The 20,463-nt window shown below is 47.7% G+C and overlaps 1 protein-coding gene across 6 annotated transcripts in view; it reads left to right on the top strand.

The window, feature by feature from the left end:
- The window catches only part of MTRR (5-methyltetrahydrofolate-homocysteine methyltransferase reductase), a 41,476-nt gene extending 36,627 nt beyond the window's left edge, over window positions 1–4,849 (top strand). For 4 of the 6 annotated variants that reach the window (XM_039842799.1, XM_039842800.1, XM_039842797.1 and 1 more), the window contains 4 exons: window positions 42–160; window positions 1,125–1,217; window positions 1,320–1,499; window positions 3,494–4,849. In XM_039842799.1, coding sequence (XP_039698733.1) covers window positions 42–160; window positions 1,125–1,217; window positions 1,320–1,499; window positions 3,494–3,638 — 537 coding nt within the window. In that variant the 3' untranslated portion in view covers window positions 3,639–4,849. Of the gene's footprint in view, window positions 1–41; window positions 161–1,124; window positions 1,218–1,319; window positions 1,500–1,787; window positions 1,868–3,493 lie in introns of those variants that run through there. The other 2 variants (XM_039842798.1, XM_039842801.1) reach the window with 2 other exon arrangements.
- Window positions 4,850–20,463: the final 15,614 nt, after the last annotated feature.

Below are 20,463 nucleotides of genomic sequence, written 5' to 3'. Positions count from 1 at the left end.
GGGTGTCTTTCACACTAACGACCATCGTTTTGATATTTCAGATATCCATCTCTCCTCGCGCAGCAAATTCTTTCCACTTACCGAGGGACCCGTCGGTCCCCGTGGTCATGGTGGGCCCGGGAGCCGGCATCGCGCCCTTCATCGGCTTCCTGCAGCACAGGTACGGGCTCAGGCTGGCCCGCGGGCGATGGATCCCTCGTGGGCCCGGGCGGGGACACGGCACAGCTTTTCTGTGCCCCCTGTGGGTTCTGGGGCAGTGGACTTCGGTTGTCAAATTTTTATTTTAAAAAGTGATCATCGAGTGCATGATAGCACACATATTTGTCACCACGGGAAACGTAAGTCCAGTGTCTTCCAGAGTTTGATTCATGCTGGAACCCGCCTTGTACTGTAGCGCTTCTCCCCAGCGGCACCGTAGTTGGTCGCATGTGTAGCCGGGGACAGATTTCAGGCACAGCCTTATGCTGTTGTGATGTCCAGGCTGTTCCATGTATCCCTTAAGTAGATAAAAATGGTGGGAACACATTCAGTTATATCAAAAGTTTCAAATATCAGAAATTTTTAACAGAATAACGCTAACAGATACAACTGTGTATCAGAACAGAACTATTTGATATAAAGTAAATTTTTTTCTCTCCTGGTTTGAGAACAGCTCTTCCATGCCGTGCCCCAGATGGCAGCGCGGTAGCCTGTGCGCTTAGCCTTTCGTTGCTTTTCCAGTTTTTCCTCAGGAAAGCAAGAGCGATGGCAGACACGGCCACACGGCTGTGTCTCGGCACACCTGTCATTTCGGCCTTTTCCAGCCCTGGACCACTTTTCCATGTTATTAACTGAGAATTAATTTTATTCATAAAACTGCCTTTCATATTTAATGTAGACATCAGTGTCGGCCTCACAGTGTGACACTGAATTGTCCTCGTTACAGGGATGTCGCGTGAGCTCACAGGTGTCTGCGGGGGTGGCCGCGGCTCCCCGGGGGCGTCCGGTGCGCCAGGAGCGGACCGTGCGCAGGGCAGAGGTGGTCGCTCCAGGCCTCTCCGGGCTCGCCGCTGGGACTTCTGGCCGGAGAGAGACTGGCTGTCCAGATGTCCCATGTTCACATGTCACCTTCCTTTTTTACTTAGAGAGAAACTCCAGGAGCAACACCCAGACGGACACTTCGGAGCGATGTGGCTGTTCTTCGGCTGCCGACATCGGGACCGGGATTACTTATTCAGGTACTGCCCGGTTCCGGTTCCGGTTCCGGGGGCGTCGGGCCCGGCCGTCGCCGCGCGGCGCTCGGGCCCCACGCTCAGGGCGCGCGCCGTGTCGCACTGCAGGGACGAGCTGCGCCGCCTCCAGCAGCGCGGGACCCTGACTCACCTGACGGTCTGCTTCTCGCGAGACGCCGCGGCGGACGGCGCGGCCCCCGCGAAGTACGTGCAGGACGACATGCGGCGCCAGGGCGCGCGGCTGGCGGCGCTGCTCCTGCGCCAGCGCGGCTGCGTGTACGTGTGCGGGTGAGTGGACGTGTGCGGGTGAGGAGTGCCCGCGCCGCGCCGGGGGACAGGGCGGCCGCGGGCCGCGCTCCGTGCCAAGACGCTGACCGTCTAACCCGAAATCTCAGTATTGATTTCGTTGTAGCCAAGAATGGGATTCGTGCGGTTCACTGGGCCAACTAGGGGAAAAGCCTGCTTTGGCCCTGGCGAGTGTGGGCGCTGGCGTCCTTCCTCTTCGGGGCGCAAGGTCAGAGTGGGCCTAAGCCAAGGGTCGTTCTTATGTTAATTTTTTCTACTTTCTGACGCAAGATCTGTTACAGAAACCCAAAGAAGCCATAGAAAACACAAAGTTTAGAAGTTTATCTACCTGTTTTAATGGGACTCAAAAAAAAAAAACTGCTAAAAAAGGAATTTTGAAGTAAGAAATTACTTTTTTTCTCCTAATCCATCCCTGGCACTTTACACCTTCTCTAAGTAACCAAGTCGGCTTTGTTTTTTTGTAGAAATACCAACACAGTGACCTAGAATACATGTAAATGTAATTGAAACAAGTTTCAATTAATAGAACGAGACTTTTTAAATTTACTTTTATGACACATTCTGATAACTTCTCTTTCAATTTATGTAATTTTGAAGGCCAGCTTTAGCTGCCAAGTCGAGTTCCTGACCCGTTAATGGATTTTGACTCAGTTGGAAAACACTGCTTTAGGCTGGGGAGGGGTAGAGATGCCGCACGTCGTGTGGCTTTGCATGGACATTCAGCCCCTCGCAGAGTAACGCAGTATGCCATCGTCCTCTGGAGGGCAGTGCCGCTGGCGGTCAGGGACGGCTTTAGGTGCGCGTCTGAATGGCAGAGGCTGAGTCCGTCGTGCAGATGTGTGGAGAGCTGCTACTGCAGAGCGGGGAGCGTCTTCACGTCTACACCCCCACGAGGTGGCCCTTCACGGCCACTGCTGCTCTGCCTCCGTCTGAGAGGGACGCGGCAGGGTCAGTTCAGGGCCCGGCAGCGAGGGCGAGGGCTGAAACCCCATGGTGGCCTTCCTCCTGAGTCAGGGAAGCAAGGTCACACGGGGGACATGCAGAAGGAGCGGCCACAGGAGGAACGAGCTTGTCCCTAAGCCAGGGCACGCTGTCCTGAGGGCCGGGCTTCAAGAGAAGATGGGACCTACAGTAGATGGCAGCCGCAGCCGCTGGTGGTGACGTGGGGTCGCGGGGGTGTCCCTGCTGGAGCAGTGGAGGGGAGCAGGATGTGACAGCGGAGGCGGCCACAGCAGACAGCTTCTCAGAGACTTTCCTGCGAGGGGCAGGACAGGGTCAGGTCCAGGCGTGTCCGGGTCCCGGCTGGCACTGGGTCCCTTCAGCACACATCCGGCGCCCGGTGACTGCTTCACACTGCTGGGATGTTGAGAATGTAAAGATGAGTGAGGTCGCGGGGCCCCCAGCAGCGGGCTCCCTGGGGGGGCCACAGCGCAGACACCCACCGTGTGGCTCGTGCTGTGCAGGGGACGGCAGAGGACAGCACGGGCACCAAGAGGGCACTGCGCCTTTCCTGCAAGCGCTCGGGAAAGGGCCAGGCGCGTGCGAGTCCTCAGGGAACGCGTCTGCTACTGCGCATGTCCCCACCCACATGCCTGGGGGGCCCATGCACACTTAGACATGGGATGGAGCTCATAGCCCTCGGAAATGGCCGCCCCACCGGGCGCCCTGAGGGAGGGCGGGGGGCCAGACGGGAAGGTCCCTGGACACCTGAGACCTAGGCCACGCCTGGGACGTGGCACTCTGGAGAGTTTTAAGCTACTGCCTGTACGGTCAGCTGTGCCTATTTGATTGGTCACCGGGTGAGGGCCTGGTGCCGGGGTGGGGGCTGGGACACCTGTTGGGACACTTCCCAGAGAAATGGAGGGAGGACTGAGGTGTAGTGGCAGTGGAGTCAGTGAGAATTAGATTCGTGAATTAAAGAGGATTTGGTCAAAGTTGGTTTCTTAAGCACTGGTGCAATGTTTCTGTTTTTCTAGAGATGCTAAGAACATGGCCAAGGATGTAAATGATGCCCTTGTGGAAATAATAAGCCAAGAGGCTGGAGTTAATAAACTAGAAGCGATGAAAACGTTGGCTACTTTAAAAGAAGAAAAGCGCTATCTTCAGGATATCTGGTCATAAAATTAGAAAATAAAGAGAATTAATTGTTTTTTTGCCCAAGCCACCCCTCCCTGCGCCGCCCGTCGCTGCAGGCCGTGAGCGGGGAGCAGCCCTCACTCCTGCGCCAGCCCCTCCAGAGGCCGCCTCTGCGTGCTGGGGACCTCAACGAGACCGCAGCCAGCTCATGGGAGTCTGTCCGTGTGGAGGCTTCTCGATACCGGGCTGGGCGCTAGTTAACCCAGGCAGAGTGAAACCTTGTGAACTCATGTTGCCAGTTTTTAATAATGTAAAAAAATTATTCTTATATGAAATACACCCTAAAGAATATTCATATTTATGTATTAAAATTACACATGTATAGCATATCTGTTTATGTAACTTTATCAAATGATTAATTATTACCAAAACTATTTTTCTGATAAAAAATATTTTAAGGTAGTGCTTATAGGGATTATTTTTTATGATGGTAGAAATGTGAAATATATTTTGAAATTCATTTGGGCATATGATTTACTCATCACAGTTGCGTTTAGCATCACAGTTCCGGGATTTAGGGGAATTTGCGTCCACTGCTCAGCTGCGAACAAGCACAGGTTTTAGTGCAGCTCCATGGCTTTCTTCTCTCCCCTGCTCCCCGCCCCGCCCCCCAGTCTTTTCATTTCTCTTTTCGGCATATTTTTTAGTATTTCTATATAGTTTATCTCACCCCCATGATAATACTCAAACTGTATTCTAGGCTTAAAATGCCTAATTAAATTAATATCCTTGTATTTTTAAATTCCTACTATGGTCTGAATACTTATATTCCCCAAATTCATATGTTCAGTCCCCCCCCCCCTTTGATGACATCAGGAGGTGGGGCCTCGGCAGGTAATTAGGTCATGACCATGGAGCCCTTGCTCCCCCTGCCCGGTGAGGACACAGCCAGCAGCCCGCAGCCCGCAGCCTGGAAGGGGCCTTCACCAGACACCGCCTGGCCTCAAAACCCCAGCCTCCAGAACCGTGAGAAATGAGTTTCTGACCTGTCACAGCAACTGGAAAGAGAAAGTTCTCAGTGACAAATTCTCTTAAAAGTTACCAAAACAAAAGAAAACGTAAGAGGGTTTGATAACTTTTCTGCTAGGCTCTAGTATATATTGGGTGTTTATTTGAATTTGGCATTTAAAACTCTGTGTGTCAAAGGCTTCTGATCTTTTTGAAAAATAAAACTCTGAAGGAAATATAATCTCACAGTTTGATAAGGCTTCGTGGCTGTTTATCACATTGTCCTCGAATCTCATAGTTCGTATGTTTTTACAATAGAGACATCTAAAAAAAAAAAAAGGCACAAGTAAACAGACCAGGCAAATACTACATTGTATACGTAATTTACACGTTTCATATATCGGCCCAAATAGACTTACGGTGAAACGTTAAAATGGACAAATATTTCTAATTTATACCTATAACAGAAAGATGTAACAGTCAAGAACTTGTGTTCACCGAGCGATAGTGTCTGTAAACATGTGACCTGAAAATGACAGAAAGAGTCACGGCGGTTCTGGAACCAGCCCCGAGCCATCTCGTTTACGCACACCTGGTTAACTCCCTTAGGTGCTGCTAGATTCCTCGCTGCAGGGAAGTGTCAGTCAGCAGATGACAGTGAGGACAGACCACAGTCCAGATTCGATGACGTGCAGACATTTGTTCAACAGCAGCGTATTAGCAGTCAGGCCCGAGACAGTTCCTACGACCCAGTCTGTGAGCTTAAAGAAGCTCCCGCGGTGTCCCCGTGGGCCAGCCACATCACGCGTGAAGAATTTGTTCAGAGCGATGGTATTTCGGGGGCTGGAACACGGACCGCCGAGCATTCGACTGCCCTTCCTTGGCCTTCGCCGTTAGTCAGGTGCAGGAATGCTCTTCATGGTTTAGCATCGTGCACTGCCCCGGAACGGCCGAGGGTGAGCGGAGGTCACTGACGGGGCGTTTCAGGTCTCCATTAATGGGTTAGAAAAGGAAGGGGCATCTGGTCAGGAAGGATTTTAGCCTGCAGTCTGGCCGTGGGGGCTGCGCCAGCTCTGACGGCTGAGGGAGAAGGCGGGCTCGCTCACATCACGCCACGCCTTCCTGAGTCCCCCATGGGCCTCAACTCGGACCCACTTTGACAACCGTGAGGCACTAAGCTCCACCCTGGCCGGTGTCATCACCACGGATTCCTTTACCTGATGACTGCAAAGCAGACTGCCCAGTATCTTTAAAAACCACATCAAATTGAAGATGCGTGATGGTACTTCTGTACGTGTGAATTGCATGCTAATTTCTGAACATTCAACTTTCTTAACTTCACTTTTAGACGCATAAAACTAAAGCTGGGCTTTATTGTAAATCTTAGAATATAAGCCAAGAATAAGCATGCCACGCATTCATAAAAGATGTCATATTCCCTCCAACAGGATATGACGAACCTAACTTAAAAAGGCCTGGAAACTTCCTAGGTTTCTATGGCTTCAAGTTCTGCTCACAACACTTCTGGCATCAGACAGTTCTTCGCTGTGACCATGCAAGATGAGACTTAATTGCACAGTATTTCTTCACAGATTAATCATAAAGTTAATGGTGTAGCCAGACTGACACTTCTAATTCTTTTTCTCTGAAAAAAATTCTGACAGCATTTTGCGTAAGAGGCTCTGGTTAAACACAAGGGTTAAGCTCAATGATACGCACAGCCCTTGGTCTGTTTGCCTTCACGCGACAAAAGCTCAGCCCTGCAGACTGTGACAGCCCGGGTCACAGCATCTGTCTTTTGAGGACATTACTAAATCCTTATCAATGTTGGCAACTAGGTAGGAGTTTTCACCTAAACACAGGAATTTTGCCAGTGATCCGTAGAGTTAACAGGTGTGAAGTGCTTAGACGATGCCCGTTACAAAATAAGGACTTAAAATGTGTTAGTATCGATTAAAAATCCTGCTGTTGATGCTACTGTTGCTGTCACTTCTACAGTCGTTGCTGGAGAAACGCCGCTCCGTGTGGGGGTGTGCCCTGAATTGCAGGGGTGCGCTCGACAAACGGCAAGGTCGTCGTGCTACGTGTCTGTTCCCCCTCATGGTTCCAGGACACTCATCTGTCCCCACGGTCCTTGATTCAACAGCAGTTAGCTCAGCACCTTCCAGCAGCCTGAACTCCCTTGTGCGTGAGAGCCATTACATTCTGCACGGAGTTCAGAACGTAGCTGTAGGTTAGGATTTTTTTTCCTTCAGTGTTTTCAAGGGAAAGTGAGAGTATCATATTTTCTTTGGAGGAAGTTTCTCAGTAAAATGTGTGCCACCGTCACAAGGCCTGCTACACAGCTGTAGACCAGCGCTCAGGATGGCCGGAGGCATAGGGTCAAAGGTCTTCTGACAGTGGGCAGCTCAGGTGGAAGAGAGAAGGGTGACAGCCACACCCCGAGCTGGGCAGGAGGAGAGCAGAGAGGACAGAGGGGCCTTGGGGCTGTGTCGGCAGAGACAGAGGTTCCTTCACTGGTCACACTACCCTGCAGGTGTCTGGCATCTCAGGGGACTGAAAGGCCACCCCCAGACAAGTGGAAATAATTCCTGAGAGATGGAGGAAGAAGCAGCTGAAAAGGAGCACAAAGCAGAGCAGCTTTGCAACGGGAGAAGCGGAGAACCGATGAGGCATTGAAGTTCTCCAATTTACCTTCATACCAAAGCAGCTCTTTCCTCGGCTTTTAGAATTTAGTCCCAAAAGCAATGCAATTGGAAATGACAGCAGGGTTGTGTAGTGTTGACTTTGAACATCACATGTGGGAATGACCTTGGACTGGGCTCTGTCACAGGTGCTCATGTAAACCTCAGCAGCCCTCACAGGGTTTCTACTTCAGCCTGTCTCTCGCTCAGCATCCCCCATCCCCAGCTGCTTTGTGGTGTGGGAACTGACTATGAACCTAGATGCGCAGATGGAGGGCCGGAACCTTTAGGTGAGGTCCCTTACAAATTGGTGTAAGTGTCCATTGAAAAATGGGTTGGGATGAATAGTTTGAAATGACACGGAAGATACACGTCGGCTTCCTGGTGTGAGGTCTTCTGTGTTGCATGATTGTGGAAAGGCTGTGAGTTGCGGACTTGGCTTTTATTTGTGGAGACATCATGGGACCTAAACTCCCAAACTGCAGGGCTGTCACACCGTCTCGGCAAGTCATAAATCCGAGACCCTGGGCCGCTTCTATACGTTTAAGGTCCCTCCTATGATACATGCTGTGATTTTCCTCCTTGTGAGTTATACAAGCTTGAACTAGTACTATAGACAGAAGGAAAAAACTACATCAAATGTTCTTTCAAGATAGAAAAGATGCATGATATTGTTTCTGAAAATTATAAAGTTCTAGGCAAATGCCTACGTTCATATTGCTGATATTATGAGTTTTGTCAAATATCTGATTGATTCCACCTTATTTTCTTACATACTTTTGTGGACCCCAGGAAGAAAGATTCATTTGACATGATGTGGGCCTGTACTTTTCTTTGTGGGAAGGATTTTAACTACAAATTCAATTTCTTTAATAGACGTTGGGATATTCAGGTCACTTGTTTCTTCTTAAGATTTCGTAGGTTGTGTTTTTTAAGGAATTTATCTGTTCCATCTAAGTTGTAAAATGGTTTTTTCTCTCTTTTTAATGATTAATCTAGCTAGATAGAAGTTTATCAATTTTATTCGTATTCTCAAAGAAACAAGATTTAGTTTTATTGAGTTTTTCTAATCTATTATTAATTTCTTTTCTTCACTTTGTTTCTTATCCTTCATTTCCTTTGGGTTTAACTTGGTCTTTTTAAAAAATCTTGTTCCTTAAGGTGATAAATTTGGGACTTTTTTCTTTTCTAATATAAATGTTAATGTTTTAAATTTCCTTCTAATCACTAATTTGGCCGCACATTACAATTTTTAATTGTATTTAATGTGCTATAATTTCCTTTTCATTTATTTGAAAATACTCTCGAATTCCTTCTCGTTTCTTTTCTGACCGATGTGTTATTCAGAAGTATGTTCTTTAGTTTGTATATTTGCAGATTTTCCAGCTGTCTTTCTGTTGTGATTTTTAGTTTAATTCCTTACGAGTGAAGAACATAACTTGTACGTTTTTGGAGACGTGTTTTATTACCTGTAACATGGCCTGTCTCGGTTAAGCTCCATGTTCTCTTTAAAAGGATGCACGCGGGTAGAGAGTTCTGGAAGTGCCAGTTAGTCGAAGTTGTTTTCACGGTGTTATTCGAGCCTCTGGCCTTACCCTTTTTCTGAGATTTCACCACCCTCTCTCCAGCATCGACGGGACACGTCGATGCTGGAGAGAGGGTGGTGAAATCTCCAACTCTAATTGTGAGCTCATCGCTTTATCCTTTAATTTCAGTCCAGTTCATGTTCATGCATTTTGAAAATGCATAGATTTTATTGTTAGGTGCCTCAGCACATAGGATCGTTTTGTGCTTTTGATGAACTGACCTGTTCTCGTTATGAAACTGCGCTCTCCCTGGTGATATGCTTTTCCCCTCAAATCTTCTTTGACGTTAATCGAGCTTTCTTTCGGTAACTTTCCACGATATAACTTTTTCTATCCTTTAATTTAATCTCTCCGTGTCTGCACTTTGAAAGCTGTTCTCTTCTTGCGTAAACTTGGGTCTCATTATTTTGTCTAATCTGATCACGTCTGCCTTTCATCTGGAGTGCGTAGGCCATTTACATATAATGTAATCGTCGATTGAGTCTGGCTTTTATCCGCCATCATGTTGTTTGTTTTGATCATGGCAAAGAGCTGATCAGTGGTTGGACTAAGAGGGGTGCAGCTTTCATTCCCTGTGGGCAGAGATATTTATCGATATGTAAAAAAAAAATTTTCATAGTCATAGGTCAGAAATTTATTCTTTGAGGCCCTGTTTGGCAAAATGCAGCGATGAGTTTATTAATTATTATGCTTTATATGGTCTTCAGAGTACAGATCTGTAGAAGACAACAGTTTCAAACTTGAATTTATTTTATTTCTAAAATGACGGTTTATTGACTACGTTTATTTGATCTTAAGGATAAAAGTCTTTAATCATTTTAACAATACTGTTCAACTTTTTGGCTATGTGACTTTTTACAGAATAAGAGTCGCTTTCTGTAAGCGATTCTGACATATAGGGAAAAACAGAAATCTTGCATCGCTCTTATTTTGGAGAGGAAGAGGGTGGTCAGTGCCTCGGGCTCTTCAAAATGATCCACAGCATCTACTGCACGCCAGCTTAAAGCACCACGCCCTAAGCACACGCATCCTTTCGTAGACTCCCGTGGTGGGCATCGGGGCCCTGGCGTGAAACCAAGCAGAGGCTGGTCTGTGAGAAAAAATACAAGTTTTAATTCTCTTTCTCATTGCTACTTTTATCCCTTTATTTCTAATGAAAACGATCTTATTTTAGCGAGAATGATTAGCTTTTACGTTATCAACACGGCAACAAGATATAGGGACAGAACTGTCAGAGTGTTTCTTTCCTCTTTAAACACAAATCACTTTTAATTCTCATTTTCTAAGTCAAAAATCAGTACAGGAGAGAACAAACCGCTGGACTCCTGATAGGGTGCTTTATCCCTGGGCGCCGAAGCACGAGACCTGCCTTCTCTCTGGCATGCCAGTCGCGGGTGTCATGTGGGTGTGGCAAAGTGCGTGAACGGGGTCCCGAGTGGGGACTTCCTTTGTTCTGGCCATTTCCTTTGAGATCTGGATTGGTTTTCCTCTGTGGGGTGGGGACAGCACTGGCTCTAATGAAAGGAGAGAGCTGAGCCATAACTGCAGACCACAGGCAAACCTGGCCCAGGCTTGCACAGCCGGAAGTGAGCGTTTTACCAGAAATTGAGCAGAAGTTGGAGAATTTGGCTGAGGCCAAGGTTTCTGCTCAAGGGGCAGCACTGGGCAGCTTCCTCCTCCTTCTCAAGGCCCTCCTGACCACAGACTGTGTTTCCTATAGATCTGTACTGTCAAGACTACATAAACCACAATAATTAATAAACTCTTTGCTCCATTTTGCCAAACAGAGCCTCAAGGAATAACGAACAAGCATAAAACTCAAAGTAGAAAAATCGGCACTTACATCTGATACTTTTTATCAAAAACAAGCTTCTAGAACCTCAAGTCATGTAAAAATAAAAATATTTAGGTATTTTTAAACATTGATGTTATCGTCCTATAGGCTTTATTTTTCTAGAAGTGGTGATAAGATTCCGTTTTTAGAGAAGAGATATAGAGGGGTTTCTTCCCTCAACTGATAATTTCTCTCTCCTTCTTTATAAATCCTCTCTTCTTCCGGTGGCCCGGGTTGACAGGCCACCGGAAGAAGAGAGGATTTATAAAGAAGGAGAAATTATCAGTTGAGTTCACTCCATGAACTCCAAGCACCTTGTATGTAAATTACACGCATGCCGGTGTTAAATACTTGACATCTAGATAGCACGTAGGTCTTAATTCCCCAGGAGTGAGAGGGGACCGAAGCATCCATGTCCATTTACACTGTATCTCCACGGCCACCAACATAAGTCTCTGGCGCTCCGGGCTCACTCAGTTGTAATGGGGCTTGAGGTTTTACCGACATCCTAGAGGCAGTCTTTAAATTTTGCGCAACTCGTGATGACAAAAAAAAAAACCTTCTCAGGTTCAAGTCCACTATCAACTTGGACTCTTCAGTCGGTGCCATCCATATACCATGAAAGGAACGATGTCCCAAACACGCCTGGATAGGAGGGGCTGACTGTCTGCAACAAGTGTTCCAGCACTGGCCTCTCTGGGTTGGGAGATGGAGTCCTTCAGGGCTCGGGCTCCAAGGAGGACATGGGGCGAAGCCCACAACTGTTCTAAAATGCTGCTTCTGTGCGTCTGAGCCAACGGGGTCAAATGGCTGCACAACACAGAAGCAAGTCTCGTAGGGATACTGATTAAACGTACGGGACCTTTAACCACTCTCCGAGCCTCAGAAAGGATGTTTTAACTCTTTAGGCTCCTCATGTTAACAGGCAGGTGAGAGACTGGATGGATCTCATTTTAGGTCTGATAGGTAAAAACAAGCATTCATCCAAAAGCAATGCTTTAGGATCCTTAGGGAGACAATACAGCCTGCCTTCTTTGGTTTGTTGAGACATTAATTAGACTTTGCACAGAAAATCAGTCGCCTAACCAGCTGAGGGATTTTCATGCCAACTTATTGACCAAGAACAACAGAAAAAGCACATTCAGAGCAAAGAGCTACACTAAGCAAATTCAAAAGCGATTTAATAGGCACTATTTTTTCCCTATGCAGAAAAACGTAAGTCTGTTGAAATCTTTCAACTCGGGGAGCTATATTTAGTTGCGTGAGACACTCACTATAAAGCTATGTCATCGTCAGTGGCCCCGGCCGTCCCTGGGCACCTGGGGGAATGATTCATGTGACTAATGACAGACTCGCGGCATGTGGAGAGCGTCATACATCTTCCACGTGTCATGATAAAAGATGTTATCGGCGCAGCAGAAAGGGCTTTATCCGTACCTGGCACCGACCCCAGGGAATCCGAACCCTAAAACCTCAGGAGGTGACAGGTGTGAAGCCCGCTGTGGCCTGCCCATCGCAGAGCTGCAGAGTCGCGTAGGTCTGCAGTGGTCGCTGGTGCGATGCCCTGGGCCGTGTCCAGCCGGACTGGGAGCTGTGCAGCCCTAGAGGCCGCAGACAAAATCAGGAAAAGCCCAAGGTTTATGAAGTCCTTTCTCTGTGTTAAACCGTTGACCAAATCTCAGGAAGTGAGAAACAGAGGCAGGCAGAAAGGAATCAGAGGTCAGCCCGAGGCTGGGTGATAACCATGCTAAAATGTCCATAGGGCCTGTGAGGCCCAGGAAGCAGTCGTTAGAGCTCCATGTTTTTTCATGGAATGAGAACCCTTCAGTGAGGGTGGCCTATGGGCATCTCGTCTCACCCCAGTCCCCCCCACCCACCCCACCCCAGGGAACCCCGAGAGGACCTCAAGGGCCCGTCCCAGAACGCAGTGACGGGCGGTGATGCACCACCTGGGCCTCCCGGAGGGCAGTCAGGATTTAGGGGCAGGTGAGGGGCGCCCAGCCTCTGCCGTGGCCCCAGGTGAGGCGAAGGCAGCTCCCCTGGGAAGGAGCCTGGGTGGTTAAGGTGCAGACACCCCAGGACTGAGTGGGGCGGCGGACCTGCAGGTCTCTCTCCTCGAGGGCCTTGAGTGGGGGGTGGGGGGAGGGTGGCCACCTCCCCCGGTCGCCTCCGCTGCCCCACGCAGCGTGGATGCCCCTGGCCGGCACGTGAGCACTGACTCGTCCAGGAGGGAATGGAGACGCCCAGGAAGGGAATGGGGACACCCAGGAAGGGAATGGGGACACAGGGAAAAGAGCAGGAGACGAGGAGAGGAAGACGAGACGACCGCGGAGGTGATCGGCGTCCATCCCGTCCCTGTCCTCCGCCTGATGGCGAGGCTGAGCAGCTCGGTCCCCGTCGGCACCTGCTGCGGGAGGACCAGCAGCAGCCCGCCGGGGCCCCGCGTCACGCCCGCCCCTCTGAACAGCGGCACGACCACCCACGTCGCAACACTGGACAAGGACAACTTGGTGGAGGCCACCAAGGTGAGGGACAGGCAGGGACCGCTGCAGCCAGATGTGCAAGGGAGGCGGGTGGACCTGGAGGCTACCGGCAAAGCGGGGTGGTGGTGGCGCAGGCGACGGGGCGGGGACAAGGTAAAGGTGTCTCCCTTACACAAACTGTCTCTTTAGCTCAGCTCGTGAAACCAAGGCGTGTCGCCTCGGGTACCCAGAGTCTAAAGGAACAAGGGAAACACAAGCAACAAAAACCTGTCCCCTGTGTCGGGCGGTGGTCCCGTGTCCATCAAACTGGGAGGCCTCCGCGCGGGAATACGGGGCGCCCTGGGTTGGGGGGGCGCCGAGGCAGGAGGCCTGTACGCAGCTGGCTGCGGGGCGGAGGAGGAGCGTGTCACTTCAGGAGCTGCCCCTAGATGGCGCCCTGGGACAACGTTTGCATCTTTCTCACGCGCACCTTCCAACCCGTCTCAACTACGGCGAAGGTTCTTTGCACACTCTGGGGCGATGCTTCGCATTTCCGGTGTCACGCGGCACACTTTGCATTTTCCCCCATTGGGTAATTAAAGCACCAGTGCTTAAACAGGACGTTTTCTGTGGTGCCAGTCTCCTAGTCCCCAGGAAGAAGGTGCAGAAGGGCCAGGGACCCTGGGACAGTGGCCGGTGCTCCCTCTCTCCATCTCTGAATTGGTGATTTTGCCTTGGGGAGTGTTTTGCTGCCCTGCCCCGCCCCCCACGTCATTTCCCTCCATAACTGAAGTTCCTCCCAGCCGGGTTGCTGTTACCCACGATCACACCAGGATCCAGACTCCACCGGCCCCACAGGGAGTCAGACAGAGCCCCGGGGTGATGCAAGAACAGGTTCCCAGGGTGCGAGGTGGAGGAGACGAACTCGTTTTATGCTGAGCACCCACATTCCTCTACCTAAAGAATACTGTGAGGTTCTTGGGAACGTTCCAGACGACTTTCCAGAGCTATCACAACGGGGCTCATCGAAGTGTGCTTCCCACGTGAGGGCCGCGTGGCGACTGTCGCTTCGGGCCTCTGGGCTTCCTCTGATGACGAGAGCTGGGTTCTCTCTCGCAGTTACAGGAGTTAATCAGAAATCTTAATGCGATTGGCGTTTACAGGTTCGTCTGCATCTTTGCGTGACTTGAGAGCTCATTTGCTTTTACTGGGTTATATGCCACTGTCTGGATGTACACTTCTTTATCCGTTCCCCTACTGAAGGGCTTCTTGATCGCTTCCAATTTGGGGTGGGTATGAAAAAAGCACACATAAACTCTTGCGTGCCGGTTTTTGTGTGGTCATAAATTTTCAAATCAGTTGAGAAAAGCTTATGAGCCCTATTGCTGGATGATATGATGAAGCTCTGTGCAGCTTTGTAAAAAATCTGTGAAATCGTCTTCCCGAGTGACTGCATGACTTTGCATCCCCACCGGCAGCGAGTAGCCACGGCTGCTGCTCCACGTCCTCCCCAGAAATTGCTCGTGTCAATTTGGGGGCGTTTAGCTGTCCAAATGGGTGTGTACTGGTTTGTCACCGTTATCTTTTTAAATTATTATTTAACAGACGAACAACATATTTAGAGTAACTTTAGCTATGATCGAAGTATTTTAAGCGGCCGTGGAGTGACCGTTTTTCACCACTGTGCTGCGGCTGCCCACGTGTCCACGCCTCACTCCCACTCCCCCGGTGACTGCACGAGGTTATTTCTGGACACAGTTACAGTTTGGCTGGCTTTCATTAGGACACTGGCTTTAGTCTCATATTTCAATTCTTTAGAAGTGGTTCCCAGTGTTGTTGAGGATCCTTTCTCCAGGTGATGAGCCATCAGCTGTCAACCCTGCAGGGCACCCACATTTTACTGGAAGAACAACACAGAACTCCCTCCCCACCCCTACCTCACCGCCGCACAGCATGTGGCCCTCCTAAAATAGCTCTGCAGGTGAGTGGCTTTGATGAAGCTGAGGGCTCTGTCACCCTGAATGCTACCGTCTCCGTGATTTCAGAGGAGCTCTGGGGACGCTGGGTCAGGCTCAGCTTGAACATGAAGTCACCATGAAGTCACAAGTGTCCCCCACACTTGCCCACCTCACTGTAGGCATACTTCTATGCTCCAGCCCCTGGAAACTTACGTGGGGCATCTGAACTGCCAGACTCCTCCAGGGACGTGTCACTAAGCCCACTCGAGTAGATCCCACTAGAATTGGCATTGATACTGGGGAATAAAGAGGGTTTCCTGTCTCTGGGGAGAGGTGGGCAGAGATGCTAGAAGGGCTGGCAGGGAACCAGCAGTGAATGGGCTCTGCTCTTCGGGGTGTCAGCCTCCACAGTCCAGGGCGATCCTGCGGTCCAGCCCCCTGCCTCCCAGGGTGATGCCAGTGAGAAAGGAGCAAATGTAGGAAAGAGAGAAGTAGATGACCGTGCAAAGGAGGAGACCTGGTCACTCTCAAGCCTGGTGTTATGGACGGCCCGGGTGGGGTCCCCTGTCCCCTTGGCCTCCCGGGGTACACAGAGTGCAGTGAGGATGTCTTGGTTCCCTTGTTTATCAGCAAAATGGTGAAATCGTGGAAATCAAAGCCTCTGTGGGTGTTTTTTTTCCCTGGAATCTGTGGTAGTTAGTAGGTCAGGCCACCTTCAAAGTTAGGACAAAGTCTCCGCTTGGGAAAGTCCACATCCCCAGGGGCTGCTGCCTGAGGGGCTACATTAGCGTGTAACTGAAGGTCAAAGCACATTTTATTTGAAAAATGTGTCGAGTGTGCCCTCAGCTCACCATTCTGTGTCCACACTTCCTTAACACACGCCGAGGGCGCCTCCTTGATAGTGTTCAAACTTACAACCAAAATGCTTCTACATTTTCCTGGCTTTCAGAATAAATCCCAAAGGAACAGGTCCCCGAACTTTCAAACCACTTTCCTCCTCAGCTTTGCTCCAAGGCCACCAACTTTCTCTAGCCCAGTGTGTCTTTTATCGCCATTGTTTGTTGCTGTTTGTTTTGGTTTGGTTTTTCTGCATGAATGTTCGAATTATCTCCATGGCTTCTACTCAGATTCAGTATTTCTCTCTCAAAAGAGGGCTCTGGGGTACGTAACAAACATCAGGAGCCATGAGCTGATAAGATGAACAGCATCTGCCTCAGAACAGCTGTTCTCCAGTCCGGTTTATGTGCCACAGCTCACGTCATAAATTTCGGTGTAGGTGGAGTATTCAAATGACATCCTTAAATCATTCGTAGGCAAACTCTTCTCTATTCTATTTAAGGTGACTGCAGTGGTCACACACAGGGCATCCATCCGTCTCTGGTGTGCTTGATGGTTTCTGCTGACAGGACGCAGCCAGTATTTGATCACCAACCAGTGGGTTATCTGTGACGGACACCAGAAAGCCATCCTGACTCCCTTGTCCTCTGATCAGTAGTTGTGAAATGACAGAACATAGAGTAATATTTACTTTGACCCTAGACAAGCACAAAAGGCAACAGCGAATACTGCACAGTGCATTACCATGTAGGTAAAATATTTGCAGACCAGACACTATTTGGGAATTTATTTCTGCCATTCTCCCCTATTGAAAGTACTGACAATATTTGATTTATAATTGATTTAAGGATGTTTAGTAACTCAACAGATACTGAACCAAGGCTTTCGGTGTTCTGTTTCAAAACCACAAAAATCAAAGAAAATACATTGCTTTAATCTTTGCTTCTTTTCCCTTTCAAATTTTGAAAAACAATGAATGAGATATATTATCCCTGTCTGCAAGGCTGAAGTGTTGGCAGTGGTTTTTAAAATGAGAGTATTTCATACTCTTTTAAAAATGGACTTATATTAAAGATGAATTATACATTTCCTTTAGCAGATAGAACAAGGTTTTATTCAATTTTAATATAGGTTATTATCAGAAATTCAGTATCAGAAGCACCAGGAATGAATATCTCTTTTCTATTGAAAATATAATTCCCATAGCAAAATGACTTAGAGCATCATGAAAACCTAATTCAGAGCCTGACACCAATTGTACAGTTCCTAGCAAAAGTCAAGTCACCTCGCATTTCCTTTTCTAAAGATCATATTAGTTCTGCCATTGAAAAAAAATCAAGCTTATTACCCACGATAAAAGTCGTTATCAGATCTAATTTAGATAAACGTATTTTATTGTGTTCGCAAGATAAAGCTAGCCAGTCGAGAAGACTTTCAAATCAGAAAGGAGAAAATCAGTTGCCGGTGCTAGAAAACCAGTCCGCAGTATTTTTTAAACTAAAGTGTGGGTCAGGTAAGAAGCTGTAGCCCACGTGTCCTAATTTAATCAGCAATCAGAGGCCAGGAGTTAAATGTGCTCCCTTTCTTTCTCAAGTACTCGGCAATTTAATCCTCCAGAACATGAAAAACTCAGAATGGCTCAAGTTAAAGATTCACGCTGGGAGAGAGATCTGGAATCTGGAAAATGTAGCTTCCTGCTCTGTAAGCACATATCTTTAATTTCCTGTAGAAATTTGCCAGTGCCTTGTTTAAGATGGCCACTGTCATTTCACTTGGAAATTGCTGGTTCCAATTAGAATCAGAGGGATCAGATGTATTTTAAAGAAAATTGCTCTTATAACTCTCTTTGATCTCAGGAATAGAAAATGACCAACACACTTATCATCATGCTCCGCTGGGGATGTGGCTCCAGGAGAGGTGGGATGCTTTGCTCGGAATTTAGGTTAATCTAGTCTCAGCTTTCCAGAATCTGACACCACCCTTATTTTTACATCTTCCAAAAATAGACAAACAAACCCCCACACTGTCGTGTTTATTCTATAGTAAGAATGTCAATGCGATGCCTATAGAAATTAGAGGCATTGATTACTGTCCCTCTTCAGGCAAATCCATAGATACAAGAAAATCAGAGGCACGCTGGTGACAGCTGCCACAGACATGGTGACCGCCCAAATGAGAACTCCTTAGAAGAACATGACGCGATTTTTTTTTTTCTTTTTTGAAGTTAATTTCGAATTGGTTCACAAGTTTGCAAAACATGCCATCCTTAGCTACGGATAAGAAAGTTCATGTTTTTCCTGCTGAAGTCGATTGCTTCTTCCCCGTATGGCAACTGTCAGCCACAGCAGACTTGAACTTAAGTGCTTTGAAGGAAAGTACAGTATAAACTTTCAGTCTGAGCATCTAGATTCACCACCAAAATGGCATCATCTGCAGAGAACGTGCATACACAGTGTTTGATGTAAGGTTCTCCTGAAGTGTGTGACAATAGCTATCACACAACTGGATGTGATTTCTGAAGACATGAAACGGTAAATAACTCACTCCAGGTTAAGTCATGTTGCCTGTTCTGTGCTACAAAATAAATTCATTTGGAATGGATTTATTTTGCCGTTGGACATTCTCAAAAATCAACTTCAAATCTTGGTAGAAGCACAGGCAGTGACCGACTTGATGCCTCTCAAAATCACATTAAAAAATGCACCTTATACTAGTTACAATGGCGCTCTCACAGAACAAAGCACACTGCCTTTCCGCTTTGTCTGCACAAGAGGGAGTGTGGGTGGCCCTCTGGGGGCTGCCCACGTGTTGCTGGGTGTTTCCTCACTGGGGCATCGGGCGAACCGTTCAGCTTCTCAGCTCTCACAATCTTAATGATTAGAGTCACTCTAAATCTTGTCGTTAAACATGAGTCAGTTTAATTTGCTGGTCTTAGCTGTTCCCTTGGTAGCTGTCCAGGTTGTTTAATGACACCTGACAGGTACATTGTCTTCAAAAATGAGTTGAGGACACCAGCTGGTTGCCCGTGGCATTGGAACCATTGTGGAAGTTCAGAGAAGGAAGGGGTGAGGGTGGGGGCGGGGCGGGAGCAGGGAGTTACCCGACCCGTCAGCAGACACCGACTGGCACCTACCCCCAGCCTCAACCCCGAGGAAAACAATGTGTTTCTAAGGTCGAATTAGTGATTATTACAGAAGTGAAAACATGCTCACTCACTGCTCTGGGTGAATTGCCAATTTCTACATCCCAAACCAATTCCTGTTTGAAAAATTCATAAAGAATAATCCTGAGTACTGCTAACAGTGTAATAATCTTCCTTAGAATTCCCCACCATCTCTATCTGCCAATATTTTTCTGGACAAAAATAAGAGAATCTTAATTTATGGGCAGTGTAAATTGTATTATAGTTTTTGTACTTCTGTTTAATGTAAATAGTTTGTCTCATTCAATTGTACGTGAGCATTGAAATAAACCCTACCAGTTAGGAAATACTTTGATGGCCTTTTCTCGGTATGGTCTCAAAGTCCCCTGTGTCCCCAGGTGTGTGGAGGCACAATTGCTACTTGAAGACCATATTAACCTTTAACTCCTGGGTCAACCCTGTGACACAGTCCTGTGTGATCTTCAGAGCCCGTGGCCTCTTGCCTGGCGCCCCAGACGGCTCAGCCAGATTCGTGCTGATTCTGAGCTGTCGTAAAAACAACTTTTACCAGTGTTTCCTGAGGCGAGAGGAAATGCGTGGTCCAGAAAACCAAATAGGCCCAGGAGTCGGCGTGCATCCTGCCGATGACTGATTTATTAAATCGTATTATACTAGCCCTCCGTCCAGCAACCGAATTCCATTCTTCCTTGACTAAAAATTGGATTTTCCCTTTTGTTTTTGAACAGCTTTACTGAGGTATAATTTTTTTTACACCAAAAAGAAGTACATATTTAATGTGTACAATTTGATGAGTTTGGACATATACATACAATGTGAAATCATCACCACAATCAGGGTAATAAATATATTCATTAAAACAAAGCTTGTCTTGAAAGAACTGATGACTGTCGGCCAACGTGGATACAGCTAAAGGCACCCAAACTGGGAAAATTGCTCTCTTCAGTGAGAACCATGTTCCAGAATTCGTGATCCCATTACCCATATTGTGTGAATATGTACATACAAGTGACCCTTGAACAACATGAGTTTGAATTATGCGGGTCCACTTACATGTAGATTTTTTTAAGTAAACACTATAAATGTATTGTCTCTTCCTTATGATTTTCCTAATACCATATTCTTCTCTCTAGCTTACTATATTGTAAGAATACAGTATATTATAGAGAGAACATACAAAATATGTATTAATCCACCATTTATATTATCAGTAAGGTTTCCGGTCAACAGTAGGCTACTAGTAGTTACATGTGGATTTTTGATTGCGAGGCTGGGAGGGCTCCTTTACAATTACAGAGATCTATATTCTGAAATTTTGATGGTGTCACGTGATGCTCTTCT

This window comes from Pteropus medius, unplaced genomic scaffold (genome assembly GCF_902729225.1).
Source record: "Pteropus medius unplaced genomic scaffold, Ma_sr-lr_union100, whole genome shotgun sequence".
NCBI lineage: Eukaryota > Metazoa > Chordata > Mammalia > Chiroptera > Pteropodidae > Pteropus > Pteropus medius.
Note: the sequence above shows the minus strand (reverse complement) of the source record. Positions and strands in the feature narration are given on the sequence as shown.